This window comes from Pelodiscus sinensis, chromosome 8 (genome assembly GCF_052426305.1).
Source record: "Pelodiscus sinensis isolate ZL-2025 chromosome 8, ASM5242630v1, whole genome shotgun sequence".
In the NCBI taxonomy this organism is placed as follows: Eukaryota; Metazoa; Chordata; order Testudines; family Trionychidae; genus Pelodiscus; species Pelodiscus sinensis.
This window is the reverse complement of record NC_143059.1, coordinates 11,750,068-11,777,969: the sequence shown is the minus strand read 5'-3', so window position 1 is coordinate 11,777,969 and position 27,902 is coordinate 11,750,068. Positions and strand designations below refer to the sequence as shown.

Genomic DNA, 27,902 nt, shown 5'->3' with positions numbered 1-27,902 from the left:
CAAAAACCCAAACAAACAATTAACCAAGAATTGAAGCAGGCAGCCCAAATTCTAAAATAAAAGTTTTCATGGAGAAGGTCTGTAGGAACCAATAACCTCGGTCTGCAGCGTACACAGACCCTTAGTAGAATACACCTTTCTGAAGCTTGAGAGATAGGTGGATAAACCTCTCAAAACACACAACTGAATGGCAGAGAGAACTTACAATCACAGCAATATGTGGGTTGAGATGTTTGAGGGCAGCAGCTGAACCTGCCAGCAATCCACAGTGCCCTCCTGCAGGGAAAATCACAGCATTCAGCTTTGGCACTTGTTCATATATCTCCAATCCCATGGTACCCAGCCCTGACAGGTACATAGCACTGTCCTCCCTGTCAGGAAAGAACAAACAAGTCATTGAAGAGTTGGGACCTGTTAACAGTTCACAGCTGTACAGACACAGTTCATCAGGAAAACCACCTATGGGAATGTATACTGTTGGCAAAGCCTCCCGGACATTTTAATACTGCTACTGACCAGATCCTAAGATAGATTGCAGCTATAGATATTGCTGCAATGAACCACAGTAACTGGATGTTGCATTATAAAGCCAGCCTTCCTTGCATTTAACTCCTCATTTTCACATCAAAAGCTATGTACGGGACATGTCCAGCCCACGTAATTAGCTACATTCGCACCAGTCCTACAACTGACAGGTACCTTTCCTCCCCCTCTTCTTCTGTTATAAATTCTGGGTTCCTGTCATCCCTCTCCAGGTCATCTGATGAAGTGGGTTTTGCCCACAAAAGCTCGTGATTCTATAATATATTTAATTTGTAAGAATTTAGCCACTGAACTGCTCATTTTTCAAGTTACAGACTAACACAGCTACCCCTCTGAGACTTAGTAATCCAGATGCTTCTGGAAACAAAGTGACATCGAAAGGCAACTTGGAACAAAATAATCCCACAAAAAGTAACAGATGACAATTCAGCACTTGCAGCCAGGTCAGCAAATATTTCAAGATCTCTGCCACTTTACAGTATGCAATCAGTGATGGATTTCAGCCAGGTGAGTCCGGATCAAAGTGACAAAAAATGCTTTGCTAGATGAATGAGCGGAGGTTTTTGCCCCTAAAAAGCCTATCCTTCTAGCTCTCAGGTTACGAGAACGAAGGCCAAGTGAATTCTGGATTGGCCTGTTTGTCAGCTATTTCAACTGCTGGAAAGCAGAGCGTGCCCCTTACTGCTGCAACCCCTTTCTTAGGCTTCATGAGTTCTAATATCCTCCAGTCAACTTGGTAAGCAATAATAAGGAATCTAGTGTAGGTATAGCTGTTTCTGTTCAATGGGGCATGATTTAGTGCTCACAATAATGAGAATTTACAGGACATGGAAGCCCTGCGGTTATGTAGTCACATAGGGTACATCATCACTGCATGGCTATTTTAGGATACTGGAGGTATCCCAAACTAGCTACCCCACGTCCAAGGAACGCGCCTGTTTTTTTTGAAATATCATCCCCATAAACCTCATTGCACAAGGGTTAAGGGATGGCTCAAATAGCGCTTTATTTCAAAATTTGGCGCTGTGTAGATGTGCCAAAATTCAAAACAGCCTATTTCAAAATAAAATAAAAATAAAATCAAAATTGCGTATCTACAGTGTAGATGCACCCATAGATACAGAGCAGACCAGTGGAGCACAAATCTTTCTGCTATTCAGAGCCAAAATCTGGTATCTTAACGCCCACCTTGGAAAACCTCCCTGAAGAATAAGGCTACGTCTAGACTGGCCCCTTCTCCGGAAGAGGCATGCTAATTTCTCACTTTGGAATAAGGAAATCTACGGGGGATTTAAATATTCCTTCAGGTAGGAATAAGAGATCCTCCGGAAAAGGGCTTTATTCCGGAGGATCGCGCCAGTCTAGACGCTTTTTTCTGGCTTTTCCCCAAGCCGGAAAAAAAGCGGCGGACATGTTTATTTAAATCCCGTGGGGGATATTTAAATCCCCCGTAGATTTCCCTATTCCAAAGTGAGAAATTAGCATGCCTCTTCCGGAGAAGGGGCCAGTCTAGACATAGCCTAAGAGTATTTAGTCTGCCTAAGTATTCATTGGGAAAAAAAACACAGCGACAGGCAGTTTACCGAACATACTGAGGCTACGGCTATACTGTAGCCTTCTTCCGGAAAAGCTTATGCAAATGAAGTATAGTGTGGAATATTGCCTTACTTCATTTGCATAATTACTTAGCAGCTCCTTTGCACAAGAAGCTTTTGTGCGAAAAGGAGCTGTGTAGACGGCTCCTTTTTGCACAAAAAAACCCCTCTTGTGCAAGAGCCATTCTTCCTGAAAAAATGACGAAGAACAGCTCTTATGCAAAAGGGGGGTTTTGTGCAAAAAGGAGCCGCCTACACAGCTCCTTTTTGCACAAAAGCCTCTTGCACAAAAGCAGCTACTAATTAATTATGCAAATGAAGCATGGAGATATTCCATGCTGCACTTCCTTTGCATAAGGTTTTCCGGAAGAAAGCTACAGTGTAGCCATAGCTTAAGAATGCACACAGCCTGAAAGGTACAACAAAAGATCATTTAACTTCAGAGTTGGCTGATTTAGAATCATTTAAATTAAACCTGAAGAATAACAAATTAATCGGAAACTATAAGACTGTTAAGTACCTGTGTGCATTCTACATTTTCTGGCAAATCAATAAACCAAGCAGAATTACTGTACCAGTGATTTCCTTTTTTATATTCTGGCAAAATATTCATCACCCCTTAGTTTTACCACTAGTGCAAGGGGCTGTGTTCATTCATTAATTATTTGTATTATAACAACACCTAAAAGCTCCCAACAGAGATCACGGCTCCAATGTGCTTGCTACTTCACATAGACCTGGGCTACTCAACGGTTGTTTGCGGACCGTGGTGCAGTTTGGGTTTATAAGGGGATCAACACATGGCCCGTGGGTGGAATCCTTTGAACATGACCTCCACTGGGAACATGCTTCACAACGGTGAGTCGATATAATGGTCTTCTGTTGATATGTGTTTTAGTAATTAAATTTATGGACTGTTGTTGCTCATTAAAAGTGCTGTCATATGGGTGGAAATTGGATAAATATTGCATTTCTATTGATATCAGCAGAACTGACTTAAATGGGGCCTGTGTGTTGTGTAGTCTTGCCTTAATCTTTGTATTCATGCCTGTCAATATGAAAGAAGCTATTTGCAACTTAAGTTATGAGCCTCGGCATGTGCTGTGAGTATCACTGTGGCCCCCAGCACCTCCAAAGTTGAGTAGCCATGACATAGACGGTGAAAGACAGTCGCCTGCCCTGAACAATTTGTAATATTAATGGAGAAGACACAGAGAGGGAAACATTCATTATTATCCCTGTTTTACAGATGAGGCAAAGAGAGATTAATCAATTTGCTCAAGGTCACATGAAGTTTGCAGAAAAGCTGGGAACGGACTCCCAACCTAGGGCAATAACCAAAAGGTCCTCCCTCCTGCCTTTGTTAATGATTGTTTAAAAAGTAAAGCAAGATAAAAATACCATTGGAGCTTTGAAAAATTCTCAGAGGAAGTTAGAACACTTTCCCCACAACCAAGAATTAGAGGGTTTTTTTTTTTTAAAGTTACCCTTGCAATCTACATGTTGAAGTTCATGAGAACTTGCAAAGGTGATTGTGGCTCTGGAAGTTTCAATTTACAAACACAGCTGCTTTTGAAATGCAAAGCTGTATCAAATGCTAGACTGCCTTTCATAGATCAAGATGAACATTCCAATTAGCAACTTGGACAGGCGTTTTAAACAGTCCCATGTTCCTTGCTAACATTTAGAAAGGACTCCAAACCAAGCCTATTTTAATGTTTAAAACTTTGATTCATAATGAAACTAATTCATTAATGTTTTTTTAAATCTTTACATGCTTAGATATAAAAGCAAATATAAGTAGCTCTTTCACTTCCCTCTTTATACATAAACAGTAATTTAATAGAACATGAATCTCGCATTTGGACGCTAAAGTTAGCACTTGTGATGTAAAACTAATTTTTTGGTACCTATTTACCTCCAAAATGTAGGATTCATATGCCCAGTGTTTGAAAATAAGCTCCCGATCTCAGACATTATATTACAAATTTTGCAAAGCACGGGTTTTTTTACCTGTCTTTCAAAGCTTCTGAGCTCAGATCCTCAAAGGTCTAAGCACCTAACTTATAATAATTTCATCATGCTGACCAGGCCTGCTGACAAGAGGTAGGGAGGGGGAAGCAAGGGACAGTTGCACAGCGATTCTAAGGGGCCTGACGCTCCTAGTTACCACTGTTACGGCAGCAGCAGTTGGAGCCCTGGGCCCTTTGAATTGCCACTGGAGTGTTGGAGTGCTGTGTCTGGTGCTCTTCGGGAGTCTGACGGCTGGGGGGCGGCCACAGTCTGGACAGCCCTAGAGAGCTGGCTGCCCCCGGCCCTTCCCCTTCTGGCCAAGCCGCCACCCCTTCTGGGGAGTGGAGCCAGGCCCCCCTTCACATGTCTTGCCTCAGGGCCCGTGGTGGCTTTGAGTGCCACTGATGCAGACATAACTCTAGAGATCTTTATCCCGGAGTACTACAAGACATGCTTCCTGAAGTAGCAAGCTCATCACTATAGTCCCATCTGGTCAGAACTTGGATGTGGAATTATATACGAAAACCCAGGACACTCATGGAAGAAGCGTTTGCAAGTCTCCCTGTAATCCATGCTTCAACGTTGTTGTGGGGTCACCGTGCTATTGTACATGCTTGCCTTCAAGAAAAGTAAAGCTGATGTCCTGAAGACATGTGGCTCAAAGATCTCCTGCCACTAGTGTGGCATGCATATGGACATCATGACTGAATTCCAGCAAGGGGGATCACATACTGCTACACATGAGGATGTCTCCTGTGAGTGTCCATCATTCAGGAATGAAACAAAAGACAGGACTATGCAGCACTTTTGTTTCAGCAAGACCAGACTAACACGGCTATATCTCTATTGCTATTCATCATTCAGGAATGTTGTTCAAATCCACACTCAAAAGAGTGAGTGAGGCATCTTTTGATGGTACAGCTCTGTGCTTTCTTTTTAGTTTTGGTTGCTGAGTGATGTTTGTATGTGGAATTTAGATTCTGGATGACACAAAGTAATAGACCAGATTCCTTTTCTTTGTTCTAGTTTAGTTTTGAATTAGTCAAGGTGATTAAAAGCCACTTGGTGGTGGCATCTATACATTGTAATTGATATTTACAGTCATCAATTATAACTGCAACTGCTATAGAAATTCTCATAAGCACCTCCTCTTGGCAGCAGGGATATTTCAACCTGGGAAGACATTTGTGTCAATGTTGCCAGATTTATAAACCAAGCTAAGACCCTGATTTAAAGCAGATATTAGTTTACATTATATAGCGTTCCAAAGGAGCAAAAACTTCTCATTAGTAAAAGTTGCATCTGGTGCAACACAGTTCAAAGTTAGTGAGACTGTGAGACACAGGTAAATGAGGAACCAGTTACTTGGGCACAAGGCCTAGGAGATGCCAAAAAGCCCTAGATGTTGCTAAATTGGGCTGCAATTTTCAAAGGAACCTAAGGAAATTTTAAAATAATCATTTGTTTGGGGCACTTAACTCCCTTAGATTTCTTTGAAAAGTTCTGATCTAAGACTATATATTCCTTCCCAAATTCATACATAGAAGTCTTGCTGCCCTAGTTAATGTTAACGGTGAGTGACATATGGTGCACTGAAAAGCTATGATTCAGTAACTCTGCTCCAAAATTCAAAACTAGAGATGGATGAACCAATTAGGAAAGACTTGTGAACCCTCTTTGTTCCATTTATTTTACAATAAAAAATAAAAATACTGTTCCATTCTAACACAGCTCCTTCTTGAATTTTTTGCATATATTTTCTCATTTTAAAACAATGTCCCCTAGATATGGCCTATCCAATTTCTTCTAACAGATAATCAGGCCTAATTTTATACTCATCCTTAGCTAGTTTAATACTTCAGTCATGTCACCTCTTAATCGCCTTCTCTCAAGAAGAAGTCCCAGTTTTGTCAATCATTCCTCATATGCAAGACTCTGCATTCCATTAATCTCTCCTTGCTGTACACTATATTCTGTCCAGCATAACCACAGTTTTCTTCACGAAAAGGACCGAAATCGAACACTGCTTCATAAACTATCAGCACAGTGACATTTTTTAGAGAGCAAAGGCCAAGTGTTGTAGTTGTAGTAAAATAGGACACCAAATTGGTTTTGCAGAGAACAATGATCTGATGAAACTTCCACTTACTCTTCAAGGTATAGATAGCCATTCTCTTGGGCCAACCGCTTTGCGTGGATCTGGGAATCCTTGGCTGTAGTGCCATAGGAGATCACCAGGGCACCATACTCACGGCACATTTTCACTCTGACTGGCGAAGTGCTGGTTGACATGATGACAAATACTGGAATGCGGAGTTCTGAGGCATGGAACGCGACTGCCATGGAAAAGTTACTGTCAGAAGCCACTATCACGCCCTTTCTCTGCTGCTCCTGCAAAACACATTTGCTTCTAGATCACACAGTCCCACAGAAAATGGGTACACAGCATACGCATCTCCAGGGGATCTAATGACCTAACACACGGTCTAGGGGTCAGCAACTTTTGAGCTTAAATTGAAGCTCTACATTCCCTAAGCTCACTCCTTCTCCCGTTGAAATCAGGGGCAAACTCAGACTGATTTTGATACAAGATCTGGTCCCCATCTCTGCACTTGGTGAAAAAATGTTTGATTTTCTGCCTCACTTTCCCTCTCTGTAATATAATGATGCAGAGGTGCTGTAAAAATCAACACTTCTCAAGTGTCCTAAATATTCTTCTACAGATAGGTAACATCTTGTACAACAAGAGAGATAAAACCAGTTTTCAAGTACCGCTGGAGTTCTCTCCAAAACCATTCACTAATTTAGCTTCTTCTCTCAGAACCCACCCTGAATTTGGGAATTCAACATTTTTTTTGTCAGTCCAGTAATATATAATATGCATCAAAATCAGCTCATTCAAACACCATGAAAAAGCTTTGAGTTCTACACACTACAGGCAGTCCCCGGGTTACGTACAAGATAGGGACTGTAGGTTTGTTCTTAAGTTGAATTTGTATGTAAGTCGGAACTGGTACATATTGTAGGGGAAACTCTAGCCAAACATTTCTCCAGAGCTCAGTTTTATTCTCCCACACCTCACTTCCCTCAGTCCTTTATTCTCAAGCTGAAGTGTCTGCTGAGAAAAGCCGCTCCGCGTCTCCCTGGTCTGTTGGGGGGAAGCAGCTAGTGCGGGGTTGCCTCACCCCGTTTGTAAGTAGGGATCTGATGTAACCCGGATCCATGTAACCCGGGGACTGCCTGTATACATTTTTCCTTCAATTATTCTCATAAGATTTCATGAAAAAATGTTGTGGATGTGTCAAAGAAAGCTATGAATACAATGTTTTAATTAATTTATTCACATACTGTCGCACCTGTACATACTTAATTGAGAAAATACAACAAATCTGGGAGGATTTACAGATAATACAGTGACCTTTAATTTTGCAGCATGAAGTTCCATATAGGTTAAACATGTGGGGCTTTTTTTTGTGTGTGTTCTTTATAGGGTTGGAAAATTTGTCATACCTGCTGTAGAGATGTTAGCAGGTAAAGTACACCTCGCTCCTTTACAGATCCTGTGTATTGAAGGAACTCTTTCTTTAGATAGATCTCCATTCCATATTGCTTTGAGAGTCTAGAATACTAAAACATAGGAAAAGGTTTATTATGTTGCAGTGGTATTTTACCTGCCTGGATTTCAAGTCAGGCTTTCACTTGCTTTACCAGAACACAATCATCAGTCAATTCCAGGAAAATATAATTACGTATTTCCATTAGAAATACATAATGGTCTGGTGTAATTTCCAAGATTCCTGGGAGTTATGTAGCTCATGCCAAACAACGGTCCATAAAATATTTATACTGCACCATTTTGTATATGCCACATATTTTATAGTAAAAGGTCATTTGGGTATATTTAGAGTGATACTTAAAAGAAAGAGGAGTCCTATGGCAATGACTAACAGATTTATTAGGACATAAGCTTTAGTGGGCAAAACCCATTTCATCAGATGAATTGGAGTGGAAATTACAGAGGCAGAGAGGCAGGGTTTATATATAAGTTCTAGTATAAAAAAGGAGGAAGTTATTTCTACTCCAATTCATCTGATGAAGTGTGTTTTACTCACAAAAGCTTATGCCAGGGATGGCCTCTTATAAATCTGCTAGTCTCTAATGGCACATCTACACAGCAGGGCAAAGTCGAATTAAGCTACGCAACTTCAGCTGCATCAATTGTGTAATTAAAGTCAAAATAGCTGAATTCAGCTTTTGGTGCTGTCTACGCAACAGGAAGTCAAAGGAAGAACACTCTTCCTTCCACTGCCCTTACGACTCGTGAAATGAAGGTTACAGGAGTCAGAGTAAGTCCAGCTCGCCATTATTTCGAAATAATAGCTTGCTGGGTTGATGTGCTCTGTGTTATTTCAGAATAACATCAGTTCAGAATAACTGACATTATTCTGAAATAATGCTGCTTTGTAGACAGTCTCAGGTGCCACAGGACTGCTTTTGTTTTTGCAGACACAGACTAACACAACTACCCCTTTCAGACTTAAAGTTATAGGTTTTATTTTACACTTCCTTCCTTGTATGGAGCCACCTTACCATAATACCACACATGCATCATCGCTCACATGGAAACGGATACTACATGCAAGTTAGTGTTTGTTTTATATTACTTTATTACATACATCTCCACATCAACAAAACCACTTCAGTTGCCACTGAATTGCAGTCATCTGGTATGAATGTAACTGCAATATGAACTGCAAACAGCAACTTTATAAAACAGAGACCTGACTTCCACTGATTTAAGATAGGCATAAGGATTATGAGTTTGAGATCAGGCCCTAATTGAGGACAGAGAACGAAGAGGTTATGTTATTTTAAGTATATACCAGGACAATATATATTTAATCTCTATATATTTTTCAGTGTATCATGCAATATTCATTATGACCACTGAACAGTTTTGGTAAGAGATTTTATAGATTGTTGGACTTTAGAGTGCAGTACATTTTATAGAAATCAGAAAGATCTATTTTTTTCTTAGAATTTATTTCAATTAAGCTATTTGTAGGTGCTCATCTAACTCAGGCTACATCTACACTTTGCATTAATGATGTGACTTTTTAACTAGTAGGCCTCCTCTTCAAATTTTTCCTTACCTTCCTCCATGAAGCCTATATACCCACATTTTAAATATGTGTGTGTGTGTGTGTGTGTGTGTGTGTGTGTGTGTGTGTGTGTATACACACACACACACACACACACACACACAATGAGGACTATAATCATTATTGTAGTGTATGTATATGCATATTACACACACTACGATAATGATTATAGTCCTCATAGTAATAACAACTGTCTATTCCCAGATATATCCTGACCTTGTGCACCTAGATTTGTCAAACTGCCAAGTTTGTCCTGGACACTCAAGGGATTAAAAATTAATCTTTAATTAAAGATTAAATCATTTGATGAAGCCTCCAGGAATACATCCAATCAAAACTGGCAACCCTATGTGTGTGGTTTTTCCTTTTCTTATATTTGTTGTGCCTACTCAGGGCTGTAATCTGTATAGGGCAGGGACGGTCTCTTACCATAGGTATATACAGCATCTAGTGCCCTGGGGCCCTGTTCTCAGCTGGGGCCTGCCGTTGCTGCGGTAACATAAACAGCATGTGCAACAAGAACCAAAACAATCACATGAGCTTATTGCTTCAACTCTTTACATCTGCATGCACACACACAGTCCTGCTGGTTGGGTGTGTGTGTGTGCGCGCATGCGGGTGCACACACATGCGCACTCCCGGCTGCCCCCTTTGAATTACTCCCAGAGTACCGTACTGGGAGCAATGCGCACAGAGTGAGGCTGAAGGCTGGGAGGGACGTGCCACAGTCTGGGTGGCACTAAGGGCTGACTACGTTTGCCCCCACCCCTTCTGCCTGAGGCCTTGCCCATCTTGGGGGCGCAGAGCCAGGGGCCCCCACACCTTACACTTGGTGGCTGTCGGCCATACTGCACGTGCATTTTCAATATCAGTGTCTTTATGGAAGAAGTGGCACCATACCGGAGAGATGTCGAGGCATGTTATATTCTGTACTGCAGCTGGGGGGTCAGATTATGATTAACAAGCCCTGATTTCCCTCAGGGGCAGAGGTAGAAAATAAGGCTCTACTGACCTTGCCACAAGTGGTGCTTTGGAGAAGACATTCATGGGTGCCTAACATGATGGGTGTGGCTCAGACAGGAAACATTTAACACACATTGCAGGCAATTAGATGGCCCAGGGGATTCGTAATGAGATGTGGAACCTTTCACTTCTGCATTGCTAGTTCTGGTCCATCCAATGCTGACAGAGGAGCAGAGACCATTCCCCCTGCTCCCGAGTCGGTGCATCAGTATGCTTCCTTGTGTACAGAGCATTGCACATGACATGGAATGCTCTCTCACTGGCAGGGTTGGTGGAGAGGCAAAGGAGTAAGGGAAGACTCCAATGTACCGGTTACTCAAGGAGGAATTCTGCGCCACGGTGCGTGCACAAAATTTATATCCCTGCAGATTTCTTTGCTTCGCTGCAGAAAAATGGCTCTCTGATGGGGAAGCTAAGGAAAGCCACAAGAATTAGTCCTGAGACCTTTCCCTGCAGTAAGTTTCAGGTGCCCAGGGTAGGTGGCAGAGGTAGATCACTGTGGGATGGGGGAAGACCCAGCTGGTGGGGTCTACCCTGTTCTGGGCTCAGCTCCAAGTCCTGGATGGGCTGGGGAAGATGGGACTTCTTCCCCTGCACAGTTTCTGGGGGTGGGTCAGACCTACTCCCAGATTTCTGCCGCAGCTGGAAGAAGTTCTGAAAATGTCCCCCTACTCCATCCGCTTCTTGTACCCATTGCTCCTCAGCTGCAAGGGGCAGCATATCTCACCCCACACCTGGCTCCTCCCCATACACTAAGCCAGTGGTCCCCAACCATTAGAGGTTGCCGAGCGTCAGGGGGTGTGGCCATTCGCCCGCTGGGCTCCAGGGGGCGGGGACCCCCCATAGCCGCATGCCCGGGGCCGGGGACCCCCCCATAGCCACGCGCCTGGGGCCGGGGCCCCCACCAAGTGCCGCGCGCCCGGGGCCGGCGCCCCCCGCAAACGCCGCGTGCCCAAGGCCGGCGCTCTCCCCCTGCCAAGTGCCGCGCGCCCGGGGCCAGAGTCCCCTGCAAACGCCGCGCGCCCAGGGGCAGCGTCCCCTGCAAACGCCGCGCGCCCGGGAGCAGCGTCCCCTGCAAACGCCGCGCGCCCGGGGGCAGCGTCCCCTGCAAACGCCGCGCGCCTGGGGCCGGCGCTCTCCCCCTGAAAACGCCGCGCGCCTGACACCCCAACCCCACCCCGAAGTCCTCATCCCCTCCCACACCCTTGCCACAACCCCCTCCATCACGCCACCCCAGAGTCTAGGGGGACCCACAAAATCTAATAGCTATGGCCTCCACAAGAGTTAGTCCGGCCCTGTGTGTCAGGGTCAGCTGCAGCCTCACCACTGAGTCCTGGTTCCCGAGGGAGTCACACAGTGAGCTCCTCCCTCTGTGCACCCAGTGTTTTGTGCTCCCCGATCCTCTGCTGGCAGAGCTGCCCCAAGAGGGACATGGTGAAAGGCCCCCCCCCCCCACACTCCATCCCTTCCCCTAGCGCTGCCCCTACTTTGCCTCTTTCCCTGAGCAATCTGGCCCAGGATCTTAGAGGGGGCCTTGCACAGTGGCAGCATCCGTCACCCTCCACACATGTACCACTTGGGCCATGGGAGCCAGAGCAGCCAGTTCTGCCCCACCACACCACCCTCCCTGCCCGCTGCATCTCACTTCTCTGCAGCAGTAGGAGCTGAAGCCTCCCACGTCTGCTGCATGGGGCTGACATCACCATTTGCCTCGCTGCACGTTCTTCTGCACCCACTTTTTTGACAGAAGAGGGCCTCTGCCCTACAGCAAATGGGTCACATGCCCACTTCTTCCCAAAAGAGTCAGAACAGCCAGAACAAAGCTCTTAAAAATGGGGGGGGGGAGGTTGGGGAATATTCTTAGTCTTGCCAAAATGGGATGTATTTTCACCATAAGTCTGGGCAGTAGCATTTTACATAGAGAAGTGATTGTGTGAGGTGCATGGAAATGAAGGACCAGGCTCTCCGTGAGCATGGACTCATTTCTGTTCCCTACATTCAAACTTGCCATTTAATATCTTTATCTACAGTTTTACTTTATTAGCCACTGGTGCCTTTTTCATTCTTTTCAGTCATAACCCATGTCCGTTATGCTCATGTCTGGCCTTTACAAAGAACGGTTTTTACATAAAACTTGTCACTTGCCAGCACTTTTAAGGCATGTTTTCTGTGCACTCCTGTGACTTAAGATGTCTTTCAGGGAGGTTACATTAATCAAAAACCATGTTTAAAACCACAGCAGTATTTATTGGTTTCTTGGTTCTGGATTTCTGATAATCTGAAGAAGTGGGCTATGCCCACGAAAGCTCATGATACCATCTACATGTTTTGTTAGTTTTTAAAGTGCTACCAGACTATTTGTTGTTTTTTAAGTTTTTCCTATTACAGACTAACTCGGCTACCCCTCTGAAGCAGTATTTACAGTCAGCCAAAAATCAGTGAGGAAATGGTAAATTATTTGCACATTATGAACCCAGACCAAAAAGTTAACTTGGCTCCGATTTTCTTTCCTTAATGCAGTATTGAACCGGATGAAGAAATACCAACTCAAGTTGTTGAGCATCCTGAAATATATACAACCCATGCACCCAACTCAGTGGCTCCAATACAAATGCTTGTCTACTCTTTCTGATATATACCCTGCACATAAACCAAAATGTAATATGTCAGCATCAGTGTTCATTTAGGCACAGCATCTAAATGGCACTGTCAGAGAAAACAGAATAGAATTCTCAACTGTACAGCTAAGGAATACCATACCCATGGAACAATTTGTCTCTACCATGCACCATTCCCGCTAATACCGGATTTACCCCGTTGTTTGTAACTCTGCAGAGAGAATGTCTCCCACACTTCCCCAGAGCCATTTGCATATAAAATGTTAGGGATTCTTAGCTTTGGGCATCACGCCACAAACTGACAAGACAGGACATAATAGGAGACACAAGGAAAGATGATGGCTGAAAGCAATGTTTCTGATTTAAAATATACGCTACTTTTCCCATTCTTTTTCTGTCACTTGTGAGCAGTGTGGAATGGTTAGAGAGAAAAATAAGGGGGGGGGGGGAAGGGGAGAATACTGCATTCCCGCATGTCATTTCAATCCTTGGACAGTGAAAATAGTGAAGAAACAACTGATTCTTTCTTGTTGCTTGAATGTCCAAGGAAAAAAAGTCCCACCAAAAACAGAGAACACATGAAAGACAGATAGCTAGTGATCCTGAGCTGTGTGCACTTATTCAAGATAGTAAAATATTTGGGCTGCTAAGCACCCAAAATTCATAATCCCCATACTTTCCCTGATCCCTACAAGCTGCATAAAGAATTTAACTCGGGATGTTTAGAACCATTTTTCTTTTTACAGATCCCATGATTTTCAGTCCCCATTTGGATCACTGGATCCAGCTCTTGCTTAACACCCCAATATGCACAATGTTGGAGACATCAACCCAGAACTCCGACTTTACGCACCAGCAATATAAAGGGTCAGATCAGTGCTTTGTAAAGGATGCAGCAAAAGTTTTACATAGTTTCCATGGGGATACTGGGTCCTAATCATTTTAATTTTTAAGTGGATTTAAAAATATTCTGCTTTGGATTACACAGATTACATCTTCTACCAAACGTAAATCTGAGGATTTGCTGAAAAATGTCTGCCTATTGTGAAGCAGAAGGTGTATATGCTAGAAGTGCTGACATAGCCTTTAGTGTAACATTGCCAAAAGGGATACAACAATACCCAGTTTATTGCTACCAAGGGGGTGCATCTACACTGCAGTGTTTTTCCGGAAAAACAATACTCACGTCCACACTGCCATTGAGTTCTTTCGACAAAGTTGAAAGAATGGAGGCATTTTTCCGACAGTGGTAAACCTGATTCTATGGGGAAGAAGTCTTTTTCCAAACAAACTTTTTCGGAAAAAGGCATGTGTGAATGCAGAAGAGGGAGTTATTTAGAAAGAAGAGGCCTCCAGGAAATAACACAGGTACCCTGGTGGCCACTCTATCCGAACTAATCACAACTTAAATGCGAGATAGCATCCACATTGATTGGACGCTATCTTTTGAAAAAGCACATCACTTTTTCTTTGTGCTTTTGCTGTGTGTATGCTCTCTTTCTAAATAAGTTTTTTCCAGAAGACTTCTTCCAGAAAAGCTTCTTCCGAAAGACCCTTGAAGTCTAGACGTAGCCTAAGTAAGAAGATCCTTCTGGCAAGTGTTTAACTTCTATGGGTCACTGAACCATTTGTGAATTTAGAATGCTGAAAATACAGAAGAATAAATGTTGGCTGATATCAGCTACCTTGTTGGAAAGGCCATCCTACAGAGACAACTGCTGCCCATAATGCATGCTCTACTGTCATTTCTCACTAACTCCAGTGAGATGGGAGAGATTCGGAGAACGGCGCATTGTAAATACTGTACCATGCAGGGGGTTTTCTGGACGCCACTCTGGATTTTGAAAGCTGCAGCACTAATATCTTCAAATCGAATCAGCTTATTACAGGTTGGCCGGCTAGGTCTGCTGTTCGGCTGAGCAACTGGGTCAAGGGCGTCTCTGAGCAGTTCCTCATTACGGCTCACTATCTTCATTTCCCAGGTCTTCACGTCCCCATTCAGGTATTCCTCCTCCCCAAAGTCTTTCAGTCTCTCGGGGTTGATGGATGGTGGCCGCTGCCCAACATGGCCATTTCTAATCGGCCCCTCCTTATAGCAATGGAGTTCACAACGTGCTGGGGCATCTTGTTTTTTCACTTTCCGGTTATCCCTATGAAAGAATGAAACCTTGTTACAGAGCAGTGAAAGTCTGGATGATTAAAAGACTGATAACTACAGGATAGCACACCTCATCTTCTCTTTCACTTGCATGCCTCAGTTCATTAATACCTTAATGTATCTGTCTATCATGCTTCATGGGGATAGCAAACTCATGCAACTAGCCAGTTGGCATGGTGGCAGCAGATAACTCGGCACGTGGACAAACCAAGGAATTATAATTCCCTTGCTATGGAGGATGAAGCCAGATTTTTAAAGAGTGTTCAGCACCAAAAGCTCTCATTTGTTTAAGTGTGGCTGAAAAACTATGCTTGCAATACTACCAAAGTCTGGAAAAAACACCAACGGCTTGTAACATGGCACTCCCTTCAAGCTAACAATAGCAGTAACAAGTGTGATTATATCATATGCATCAGGTGTCTGCCTCTCTGCTCTTGGATACCTGCAAAGTATGCTGCTGGCAGCCCTCCCTCAGCATGTGACAGGGATGGGCTGACTTTAATAATTGGGTCTTACCATGAAGCTAAAGGACGATGGCTCCCTAAACCCCAGTTTAAAACATTCTACATTCATTTTCACCAGAAATACCCCCACTCATTTCAAAGAGATTCACCAGCAGTGTCTGACTTAGCTCCAGGATATGAACTATACTTTATTACTAGGATTAAAATAAAACCCTCACTTAAAAATAAGAGGGGGGAAAGTATACATTTTACAGTACTAAAAATTAGTTGCCTAGGTACCGGTCAGTGATCATGATATCATTACATTTCTTTTGTGCAAAGAATATGGCATCAGTGATTAAGCGGAGCACTTTTCCAAAACAAAGCAATTGTCAGCATAACTGATTAGGAACATAAATTTAAAAAGTGGGAAATTTTAACAAAAATTACTGACTGTCCCAAACTCCCACAATTTCACAGACAAAATGGTTATACCTGGCAAAAAGCTATCATAGTTAAAAGAAGATGCAGAAGTGGCAATAAAACATGAAGAATTTATATATAAAGATGGGAATAAAATATCAATGAATAAATGAAGAAGTGTAGGTGACTGATAAGGGAAGCTAAAATAATAAGTGACATATCAGTAGCCAACAGGATTAAGATAATAAGGCGGCATGTTTTAAACATGAAAAAACATAAAACCTATGTCAGGTATAGATCCATTGCAGATTACAGATGACAGAACTGTGAATAGTAATGTAGAAAAGACAGAAATGTTTAATAAATATACGGGTTCTGCATTTGGAGCAAAGCAGGATGACATGTCTATCCTCTATGATGGAACAGAAAGGAACAAAGGAAGGTGTAAAGCTGTACCTACTAAAACTAAACATTTTCAAATCATTTGGCTTTTGGTTTGCAGTTGGCTACATGTGGGGGTCCAGGAAGGAATGTTTTTCCCAGCTGCACAAGTGACCAGACGTATTACAGATTTCTTCCCTCCCTCCTCGCCAAACACACAGGCTACGTCTACACTGGACCCTTCTTCGGAAGGGGCATGCTAATTTTGAAAGTGGGAATAGGGAAATCCACGGGGGATTTAAATATCCCCCGTGGGATTTAAATAAACATGGCCGCCGCTTTTTTTCCGGCTTTGGGAAAAGCCGGAAAAAAGCGTCTAGACTGGCCCGATCCTCCGGAATAAAGCCCTATTCCGGAGGATCTCTTATTAGGAATTTGCACCGCCCCTTATTAGGAATTTGCACAGTGCCTGCTACAATGGGGCCCCACTGACACTCAAATCCAGGTACTACTGTAATGCAAATAAACACAGAAAGAGCAAATATGAGGTGCATATAGTACTATTGCCAGCAGTGGTTGTATTCACAAATTTACATCTTAATTTCACTGGAGAGAAACGTTTCATGGGAACTGCTAGGTCATATTAGCAAGGCTAGTTTTACCCTCTCATTGGAAGGTTGGGGTTTTTTTTAGTGGAACAAAACTAACATTCCAAAAAGTCATCTTTACATGTTATTCATTGTAGACTATAATGTGTAGTCCCATGCATAAATTCTCTGAACAAATAAAAGCCAAACTTCCAGAAACTCTTGGAATTTAGAAAGTGACTTATGGAGGGAAAGAGACATAAAACAGAACAGCAGCAATTGGGCAGATAGGGGATAGCTCCCTTGCTCATACGTCTGTGGTTACAAGAGGTCTACTAAAAGTCAAATTATACAGTAATAGCTCAGTCTCACTAATACAAAACATTCCCGATTTAAAAAAAAAATGTATTTTCAATATGAGATTTTAGCATCCTTGCCAACAACATCTATGAGCTGTTATTTTCTATAGTCCTGGAACAGTCTCAAACAACTTAGGTCATTCGTTTATGGAGATGGTGACTGGAATGGCCCCTTCATTTTACATTTATCACCACTCCATGGTGCTGCAGATTTCAATGATTTTTAACAAGACTTTTATGGCATGTTTAGAAGGAAATGTTCCCTAGACAAATCCCCTTTTCCAGAGCTGCAAAGCCTTGTGCTGAAAAACTGCCATCAATACTCTTTCATGGACTCCTGAAGCGTATCAGATGCGCTGTCTCTTAATGCATTCTTGCTTGTTCCACTGTGTGGCTTAGAGGAGGAATGTTTATGGCAGAGAACAAAAGGTGTTTTAGTTTCAGAGGGGTAGCCGTGTTATTCTGTAATAGAAAAAACTTAAACAATGAATAGTCCTGCAGCACCTTACAGACTAACAAAAAATGTAGACGATATCATGAGCTTTTGTGAGCACAACCCACTTCTTCAGATGAATGGAGTTTAAGGGGTCCACGTAGCACTCCTTAAAGATACATTTAAGTATCTTTAAAGGGGTATTCTTTTGAGAGCAGGAAATAAGACTTCTTCCCACAAAAACTTACTCATCTTTAAAAATTCTTTAGTAGAAAAAAAAGGAACATTATTCTGTCACTATTCTAAGCTGGACTGAATAAAACATGTGTGTCTTGAATAAGGTCTGTATTTCCAGGTTTCTAATTTAGCTGGGCTGAAGTGTTTTATAGATTCCTCACAGGAATATATCTTAAAATTGCCACACTCTCGGAGCACAGATTTTCATTTTTAAAAATGAAAGCCTACAGCTAATGGATTTCTACAGTTAAGTTATTTTGGAGTCGGGAGTTAGTTCTCCTGCATGGTGACTAGTTCAACACAGCAGATCAATGGCACCCTATAGACATGGTTACAACATATTTCAAGATGCCATGACCACCTAACTAGGCCTATTGTAATTATCTTTAAACAGACTAACATCTCAGTTCAGAAGTTCATTGACTGCTCTTGAGCTCACCCTCTCTCAAGCACCTCCTTCTGGCCAATGACACATGTTCACAAGCTCCCATTCAGTGGCTGGCTGTGAGTATCACAGATGCCCCTCTTCTAGGTTGCTTAGGACTATACCTCTTTCTCCTGCAACCCAAGTACCTTGCCCCCTCACAGGGCTTTATCTCAAAGTCCCAACAGCACCTTATCCATGGTTCTGGAATTCCCCCTACCAGCTGGTCCTGGGCTTCAGCCAGGTCTGCAGTCTACTCTACACACTGACCTGTGCAAGATACTGCTGCTGCTTTCCCCATCAGTCCCTGGGTCTGCCTGGCTTGAACTCCAAAGAGGAACTGACAGGCCTTGGCCCAGCCATTTCTTTATACTGGCTTGCTGGGCCTTGATTGGCTGCAGCAGAAGCACCACTCTAGCTCTCCTGAAGGACTTATTCTCTGCTCTTTACCCTGGGGCAGGGTGTGATGAGGCCACAAGCTTCCAGCAGGGGGCTTCAGGGCCTAGTCCATCCCAGCACACCAACAAATAAAATATTTCCCATCACCCAGTTGCCCACAACTACTCCAAAAGATAACACACATGCTCATAACTCCCTAAATACATAGTTATATCAAGTTTCTTAAATGGACGATAGGTAAAAAGGGTATGTTATTAGATAGATACACAAATATGGATTTTATTTCAGTTCAAGGGACTGACTGATTTGTAAGACACAGATATTAGGCCCACTCCTATTTTTCAAAAAATACAAAAACGTTCTGTTAGCTTAGACCGATAGAGATTTGAAGGTATGAGGTGACACTTCCATCATGCATTCATGACATCAAATATTCTTCTCTACAAGAGAGGAGGACAAAATTGCAGACTGGGGGATTTGGCCTTATTCCTGGATTTCCTTGCTTAGGCTCAGGAAAGGGTGAAGAGAGGTAGAAGGGAAATACATCAGACTCTTAGACTTTGTCTGGTCTTACGGTTTTAATGGCTACAAGAATGCTGAGCCAAATTGCCTGCTAGCAAAATGCCACTGGCTTTGACACTTACTCCAAATGACTCTGTGCACAGGATCTGCCACTGTTAGTATGTTACCACCACTAGTGGGAAATTCTTGCTAAGGACCTCATTACCAAGGATACAGGTCAGATTATATGTTCTGATGGTCTCATCTGTATTTTTCTTATCCATATCTGCTCTCTCTCTCTCTCTCTCACGTCAGCTATATTTTTCCTGTAGAACCCACGTGGATGTGCTGTTGTCCTGTTGAGAGCCTCATGATCTGTAGAGGTCCAGGCACATGTTGCAAACTCAAATAATCTAATTGCCATGCCAGGTCATGTTCATTTCTCTTCCTCAGGGCAGTTTGTTTACTTTGCTTAACTGGCTTCAGCACTGTTTCTTTAGCAGAGGCTGAGTTACAGCTAATGCTTATATACAAACATGTGAACAACAGAGCAGGCAGTGAAAAAGCAAAAGGATGACTTTTTATGAATAGTGGCATATGATTGAGGGATCAGATCTAGAAATGAGCAAATCATTGATTTTTTTCATATCAGTGGCCCAGCCAGGAATAAAACAACAACAAAAGGTCTGTTTTGAATTAAAAACAGAATGGATTTGTTGTTTCTCAATAAAGCACAAAGCTAGAAAAAAAAAGTTTCAGGTCAAATTAAACATTTTAAGATTGCATTTCAAATGGACATTTGATTTTAAAATAATTGTAAATGACATTTCAAAATGAAACTTCAGTTGAAGTCAACGTTTAGTTTAAAAATGTCATCTTGAATTAAGATTTCATTCTGAATGTATGTAAAGAAAAAAAGTCAAGATTCTCACAGCAATCTGTTTTGACATTTCCAAAATTTTTGTTTTTAAGGTTTTCCCCCCAAAACTATTCCTAATTCAGGTCTAATTCTCAAATGGTTTCAGGTCCCTGGTAAAACATATTTCCCAGATAATTTGTTGTTCACAGAGAAAAAAATGTTGCCCAGCTCTAAATATATTCCTCATATCATATAAATTATGGCTCTCTCCAAATGAATCAGCTGTGCTTTTTAATAGATTCTCTTAGAGAAGCTCTGTGAATGACTTTTACTTCCATGTGATTCTCCAGCACACACATTAAGCAAATATCCAGATGTCAAATTATACTACCTGACTAATTCATGCCATTTCACATTCATTGTGGTAAGTAAAAACAAATATGCAAACATGGTTTATAAACTTACCTTTTTGTGAACAGTTGCTCAGCATAGCTGGAAAAAAAAATCCATATGGAGACATTCCAAAGAGAATGAAGGAACTACATGAAATTACTTACGCATACAGATAATCTTACTCAATGCAAAGTCTCAGTGCAGCTGCATGATCATTATTTTGAAATATGGTCTTAAATGATAAAAGGCTTGGAATACGTTTTGTCTTTATTTGTCTGCTTTCAAAACTCTCCGTATTTTAAATGAAGTTAAGTAGTATTTGTGGGAAAGAAAATTCAGTACACTTTATTCAAACCACAAAACTGGGGGGGGGGGGGTGTTGTTTTTTTGTTTCAAGTAGGAAAGAAAAACCCACTTCTAATTTTCTTGTATTAGCTGGTCAAATGGCTAAATTGCAGATGCAACTCATATGCATAATTGCTAATTGCTAAGAGAGGGTTTCCTTTCCTGAATGAGACTCATTCCTTTTAATTTGTGTATTGCTCTTGAATATTTGCAAGAGACGCTACAGTTAAAAGTCAGAAGGTTCTCTTAGCTGTAGTACAATATAGACTGTCTCTATCTTCTGAGGTACTGAATTGCTATCACTTTTCTCCATGTCTACAGGCAGTCTGCTTGGGTATGCTTTGGAACCCAGCTCTATATGGTAGCCTATTTGCTCGCTATATTCCTGAGAAGCAAGACCAGAGGGCAGTAGAGTCAAAATTGTCCTGATGTTATCTAAACCCAACAAATGAGGCATTTATCAGAAGGGAGGGGGGAGTCTTTTTGTTTGTGAGAGCAAAGGAGCCTCTCATGGATTGATGATGATGGCTGGATTCCAGGTCCCCAGAATTATATAAAATTCTTTGTGGAGGCAAAACAGCTTCAATTGATCATACAGCCTTTGCTCGTTACAAGTATCCAGGCTAGAGCTCACATGGTCTAAGGAAAGCCTCCTCTTATTGGCAGGTCCATTTTCTGGACTTGGCAGCTTCAGTATTTCTGAAGTCAGAAGCCTCAGAGTGTCAGGCTGGATGCTTTCTCTTGAGCGAAAGAGGTAAGTGAAACCTGAGCCTTGTCTGATGTGCCGTTCTTTATGAAGTAGTTGGAAAACTATAAAGATATAAGCATATTCTGGGCCAAGTGGTGCTTTATGTGACTATGAGAAACCAGGTCCGCATGGATAGCCAATATGATGACATTTCCAACTTTTTTCCAGAACAAGAACTGCAGTCTAGAGGCACAGCACATTCATGGCATAAAGTGATAATTGATGGGTTGTACCAGGGCACAGATCCACGTCCAGAGAGAGTTTTCAACCATATCACAGATAGTGTTCAAACCAGGGCTTGCTGATCAGTTCTGAAACACCCACAATTCTTTAGAGGACACATGCCCTTGACAGGACCCATTGGCTTTCTTATGCCATACTCCAAGTTGTGTTGGCAAAATTAATGAAGGATTGGCCAGAGAAGCATCTGACCTTCCAGGCTTCTATTTATCAGTGATATCATTTTTTTAAAAAAGCCTTCCCTCAAGTCATCAGGAATCTGGATAAAATAACATGCCAGCACTGGGAGTAGGAGGACAATACTTTTGTTGGTGAATGGTTCTCTAACTATAGTGCCCGCTGTCTGGCAATGGTTTCTCTTGAAAATTTGTGCCGAAGTCCCCTGCTTTGCATGGGCAAAGAAAGCATCTGCTTTTCTCCTTCGCTGTTACATTGATGACAGATTGAAAGACCCTAGTTCTGAGTCTGGATAGCTGGAAATGTCTATGAAACCCCTCCCCAGATGCCTTACTCTGATTACTCAGGTCAAGAGGGAAAATAAACTAAGTGGGAGAGCAGTAGAAGAGGGAGGTGTTTGCTAAGACGCACAGAAAACTTCCCAATCCCTACATCCTATCCCTAATTCTGTGCTGTGGCTGTTGCCATCAAGGAACTGTGGATGGTCTATCGGGTGTGACCTCCAGGATTTTGAGGGGATGGTGCAAGTCAGAATTGAGAGATAATAAGCTTCTCATTTCGGAGTTATTGTCAGAATTTTGATTGACAAGTTTTTCAACTCTAGTATAGATGCAGAGAGACAATATTGGGCTTTTCAGGGGGAATATTAGCAGGGTAGTTCGGTGTGTTTTTATTTCTGTATGATTCTGAATTCTGCATAAATCTCAGTGGACCAAGGTAATGTGCAAGCTTGTTAGGGATTATTATGCACCAACACCATTCTGAAAACTCCTGTTAATGTAAATGAGTCCCCAATGCATTTTAATATCAAATCTAGGTTTAAAAGAAAAGAGAGAGAGCCAGATCCTTTTAGAATCAAGAGACCCACTTGTAGCTTGCATTCAAGATAACAGTCAGATCTCAGACTTGTAAATCTCAAAGGACTACTGCAGATGGAAAAATTCCTACCCCTGTAAAACATTAGTCAGCAGAGGCCTGATCCTCCAAGATACTGAACATCTTCTTAAAAATGATAAGCACTTCTCAGGAGTGGCTCAGCAGTTTACAGTAGCCAGCCTTAGTGACATCCATTATAGATGATTCAGAGAAGTTAAAAAAGAGGTTTGAGTGACAGGTCCTTCAGTCAATGGACTAACGTTTTGGACTAACGACTACAGAGTCATAGATTTGAAGGCCAGAAGGGATCAGTAGGATACACCAGTCTGACTCTCTGGTGTAACAGACCATAATGTTTCAGCCAGTAATTTCTGCATCCAGCACGGAACTTGTGGTTCAGCCCGATGTTCTGAACTGCATGGAGAACAGAGGCCAATGCAAAACAAACCAATACTTGCATATTTAGTGCTATAAAGCGCTACCAGACCACTTGCTTGCTGTTTTTTTCCTGTAACAGACTAACTCAGCTACCCCCTGAAGCTCCTGCATATTTATAGGTTACAAAAAAGCATCACCACCACCAGCAGCAATTGTAAGGCATCTTTCAAAGTGGTACAAGAGCATTCTACATAGCTTGGCCCAGAGGTACAATGGGTCTTCCCCAAGTACAGGGAGCACATAGCCCCATTCCCCTGCAGCATTCCATCTGTAATGACAAATCTAGCAAAGGATTTTTTTAATCTGTTACTCCTTGTATTTGGGTAGCGCCTAAAGACTCCCAAGGCTGGCAGTAAGAAACAGTCCTTGCCCCCACAGAAGTGACAAGGCAATGGTGGGTTTTTCCAAAGCTACTCAGGGATTTAAGCACCCGATTCACACAAAAAGCCGTTTGGATTTCTGCTCCTAAACCCCTTTGGCACTTTGGAAAACATCCTCTGAATAAGCACTGTACAGAGACAGAATTGGGGCAGAGAGAGGGAGATTTAAGCAACTTGCTTAGGATCACCATGGAAGTCTGTCCAAGATGGGAAATGAACCCAGATCTTCCGAGTCCCAGTTCTGGGGTCAATCTTCCATAAGCAAGCCTTAATGATTAGACTGTAGAGAGGCAGGCTTAATGCCCTGGGTGATGGAGCCAAAAGAACCATGACCAGATATCTTAGCTGCAGTTTGTTTCAGTTAAAATAAACAAAGTTGAATAACAAAGCTGGGAAATGGTTTGGATTCTACCCATACAGCAGGCACATTTGAGTCTCAGTTCATCATGTGCCACGTTCTATAATGCAAAGTTCAAGCTCAGGCGAATGCAACATAAGTCTCTACGTATTTTCTGCATCTGTGTGGATTGCATTAGCTTCGCTAATTCAGCATCATAAGAGACAGATCCAAATCATACCCTGTACTTGGCTTCAGTCTGAGTAGCAGTCCTGTCTGAACAGTCACTGTGACCTCAGTCCATACAAATGTCAGTGCTTAAAGCTGGCAGTATTATCCCCTTAACGATCTGACACCTCCTTGATATAGGAATTAAAAATGTGGAGGCATGATGAGTTTAAGTGGCTATGCTTAGTGTGGTTCATTCCCTGTGATGCTAATGCCACAATAATCGCCCAAAGCAGCTTCTTCATGAAGAAAGTCAAGTGAACAATATTTACTTCAGAGGTGGCTGGATCTGTTCGAAAAGTGAAGGATCCAAGCTTAACGCTTTAAACATTTTTATAATTAAAAAAAAACCCTTAAAATGCAAAGTTCTGAGGATGCTAACTCACTGAGTTTGCCATTAGCTTGCATGTAAGGAAGGGCAAGCAACATAGATGAGAAAGGTGGGTCTTGTGTTAGAGGCGTTGGAGTCAGCTCTGGAGATGTAGGTTCTATTCCTGACCCTGCTGAAAGCTTTGTACATGACCTTGGAGAAGTCAGTTTCTCTTTCTGTGGGTGTATCTACACAGGACCCTAAACTCGAAATAAGATACACAATTTGCACTATGGAAATTGCATATCTTATTTTGAAATTTGGCACGTCTATACAGCACCAAATTTTGAAATAATGCACTATTTCAAGCCATCCCTTAACCCTCATGCAACGAGGTTTACTGGGATGGCAAAATAGCACACCCATTATTTCGAAAAATATTTTGAAACAACAGAAGGTGTGTGTAGACACGGGGTAGCGTAGACGTACCCTGTGACTCAGATCTTCATTTGGAAAATGGGATAATACTTCTGTCCGTCTTGTCTGTGCAGGTATAAATACTCAAATATGTGCTTAAATTTGCAATGTCCTCGGTCACTTAATATCAAGATCAGGACCTGGGATTGTAAGATCTTTGGGGCAGGGAATGTTCACAGTTAATTGTTAAGCAATATCTAGCATAATTGGGCCACTGATCTCAACTAGGGACTCCACGCTCTACTGTAATACAATAGTTAACACATAATCACTAACAGCAAGAAATCTGTAACATGCCATTAACACCCAATTCCAGAATTCTGCATACAATAAATATTTTCCCACAAGACTCTCACTTTCCAGCATTTCATTGACCACCGCTGGCCTTTTCCACAATATATAAATCCCACAGATAAGACAATTCAGTCCTGAGCTCTACTGGTGGGACAAGTTCATTCCTGTATTAGTGACTCTAAGGATCACCTTGGCCCATCAAGAGTTTTAGAAAAATACTGAATAATTACAAGTGCTTTGTTTTTCTGGGGAACTGGGAGAGGAAAGGGACAATAAAAAGCATTACCTATAAAGCAGAGCAACAAAATACACAAAGAGGTGAAGCACAACGCCAACTACAGCACCGTAAGGAGGCAGGAGAGATCCAGGGGAAGCGGTGCCTACAACTCCAGCCCCGCGACCGTCCATCATTCCTAAGGAGGAAAAAAGAGCAATCTAGTTCTAAGTCACATAGCAATGTTTTCCAACCTTTGCCAGAAAGGATCATAGTCCTCCTCTTCCCTGGAGCATTCCCTGGGAGTTCTGTTCTTTAAAACCTTGGAGTAGAGAAACTGGGCTGCAAAATTCATAGTAATTCCCGGCGGTAGCCCAAGTGGCAACCCAGGCAACTGACTCACTTGCCTTTGGAAAGTGCCACCCCTGTCAAGCCTGGGTGAGATGTGTGCTCTGTAGGTGACTTGCTATAAGCAGCTCTCTGACTCTAGAAAGGGCAAAAGAAATGACTTTGCGAATTGGCTGCTGCTATTTAAAGAGATTATTTCCCAGGCCAGCCTGTCACTGTCAATTTGAGTCAGGGCCTGGATTAGATTTAGGTGACATTCAGTTAGCGGAACACTTACAGCCTTAGATACCTACTGCTTAGCTTACAGAGCACGGTCTAGGTTTGTGCCACGGCTCGTACAGTTATTAACATTGACCTGTGCAGAAAGGGACAGCAAGGAAGGACTGCCACTTTCCCAAAGGACTCATAGTGGCTTGTGGATTCACAGTGGGGCATTTTCCTGAGACCTGGGTTTTACACTACGTATCCCACAAGCCAAGGAAGCAGAGTTTGGTACGCTGGGTCCTGGGAAGTCCTGAATTCAGCAGTGAGTCAGAAGCAGATTGCGGAGAGATGGGTTGCTTTGCTCAGGACTCCCCCTGTCCAGGGTCTCTAATCTGGGGAAACTCTATGCAGCCCATTCAGGAAAAGTAGGAAGAAGAGATCCCGGAGGCTGGAGGCAGAAGATTGCGGGGAGGTGTGTCTGATGTTGATCCTGACGCCTGCTTCAGAGATATATGGGCACCCTCACGGAGCATGATGGCAGAGGTACAGAGCTGTAAAACTTACCCGTGGGTAAAGATCTCTTATAGGAACAGGGAATCTCATTTCTTTACTAGGTGAGACAGTGAATACAATTTGAACTGCTTGGGAACTCCGTGCATTACTGCAAGCTTGTCATTTGGACTATCCCATCCTCAGCCATTTTCTCTCCCTCCCCACAACAGACTGGTAGGTATTCACCCCTCATCCATACCCCCTGAGTGGTGACCTGGTTGCTGCTCTCTCTCGCAAGCTCTTCATACTCCCCTCCTTCTAGTCTTCCCCCCTCATCAGCTGTCTCAGCTGGGAGCCCTGGGAGGCCACGCTGCACACGGTTTCACCTCAGCAGAATGCCACAGATGCAGACACGTGTTTAGGTGGCTACTGCCAGAGCCTTCAGCTCTGTCAATTCTTTCAGAGCAGAGAGGAGCAAAGCCAGCACTAAATGCTGAGGGGGAAGGGTGGGAGTGAGGGAGGGCAAGAGAAAAAAGAAACAAAGGCCATATATCTCAGTTACACACACTGTGAATGCACCAGGCTGGCCAGACAGTCCCAGGTTGAAAAACACTGTTGCAGATGCTGAAGACTGCGGTGTCCCCATTGCAGAGATGCTACAACCCAACAAGTCAGCCTCTTTTTCCATTATATCACCTCTCACAAACCAGCCTCTCAGGAATTTATTTTACTCTTTTCATACGTGGGGAAAGCAAAGGCACAGGGAGTGTCAGACCAGGAGTCACAGTGAGTCAGTGACCGAGCGGGGAGCAGAACCCACAAAGCTAACTTCTGGCAGCGAGCACATATTTTTACAGTGTCTAGCACCATGGGATCTATGTTTGGGACCACAAGGTGCTACCATAATAAAAATAATAGTACAGGCAGTCCCCGGGTTACATGGATCCGATCCCTACTTACAAACGGGGTGAGGCAACCCCGCACTAGCTGCTTCCCCCCAGCAGACCAGGGAGACGCGAAGCTAGCGCCCCCCCCCCCAGCAGATCAGGGAGATGCAGAGCGGCTTTTCTCAGCAGACACCTCAGCTTGAGAATAAAGGACTGAGGGAAGTGAGGTGTGGGAGAATAAAACTGAGCTCTGGAGAAATGTTTGGCTAGAGTTTCCCCTACAATATGTACCAGTTCCGACTTGCATACAAATTCAACTTAAGAACAAACCTATAGTCCCTATCTTGTACGTAACC

General features: G+C 42.8%; 1 protein-coding gene across 4 annotated transcripts in view; it reads right to left on the bottom strand.

Annotated features, from left to right (window-relative positions):
• LOC102460488 (uncharacterized) overlaps nucleotides 1–26,104 on the bottom strand; it is a 45,189-nt gene extending 19,085 nt beyond the window's left edge. The window contains exons 1-6 of one of the 4 annotated variants that reach the window (XM_075934762.2): nucleotides 25,870–26,104; nucleotides 20,624–20,650; nucleotides 14,762–15,104; nucleotides 7,662–7,778; nucleotides 6,301–6,542; nucleotides 206–371 (exon numbers count right to left, since the gene is read on the bottom strand). In XM_075934762.2, coding sequence (XP_075790877.2) covers nucleotides 206–371; nucleotides 6,301–6,542; nucleotides 7,662–7,778; nucleotides 14,762–15,104; nucleotides 20,624–20,650; nucleotides 25,870–25,970 — 996 coding nt within the window. In that variant the 5' untranslated portion in view covers nucleotides 25,971–26,104. Of the gene's footprint in view, nucleotides 1–205; nucleotides 372–6,300; nucleotides 6,543–7,661; nucleotides 7,779–14,761; nucleotides 15,105–20,623; nucleotides 20,651–25,687; nucleotides 25,838–25,869 lie in introns of those variants that run through there. The other 3 variants (XM_075934761.2, XM_075934764.2, XM_075934763.2) reach the window with 3 other exon arrangements.
• Nucleotides 26,105–27,902: the final 1,798 nt, after the last annotated feature.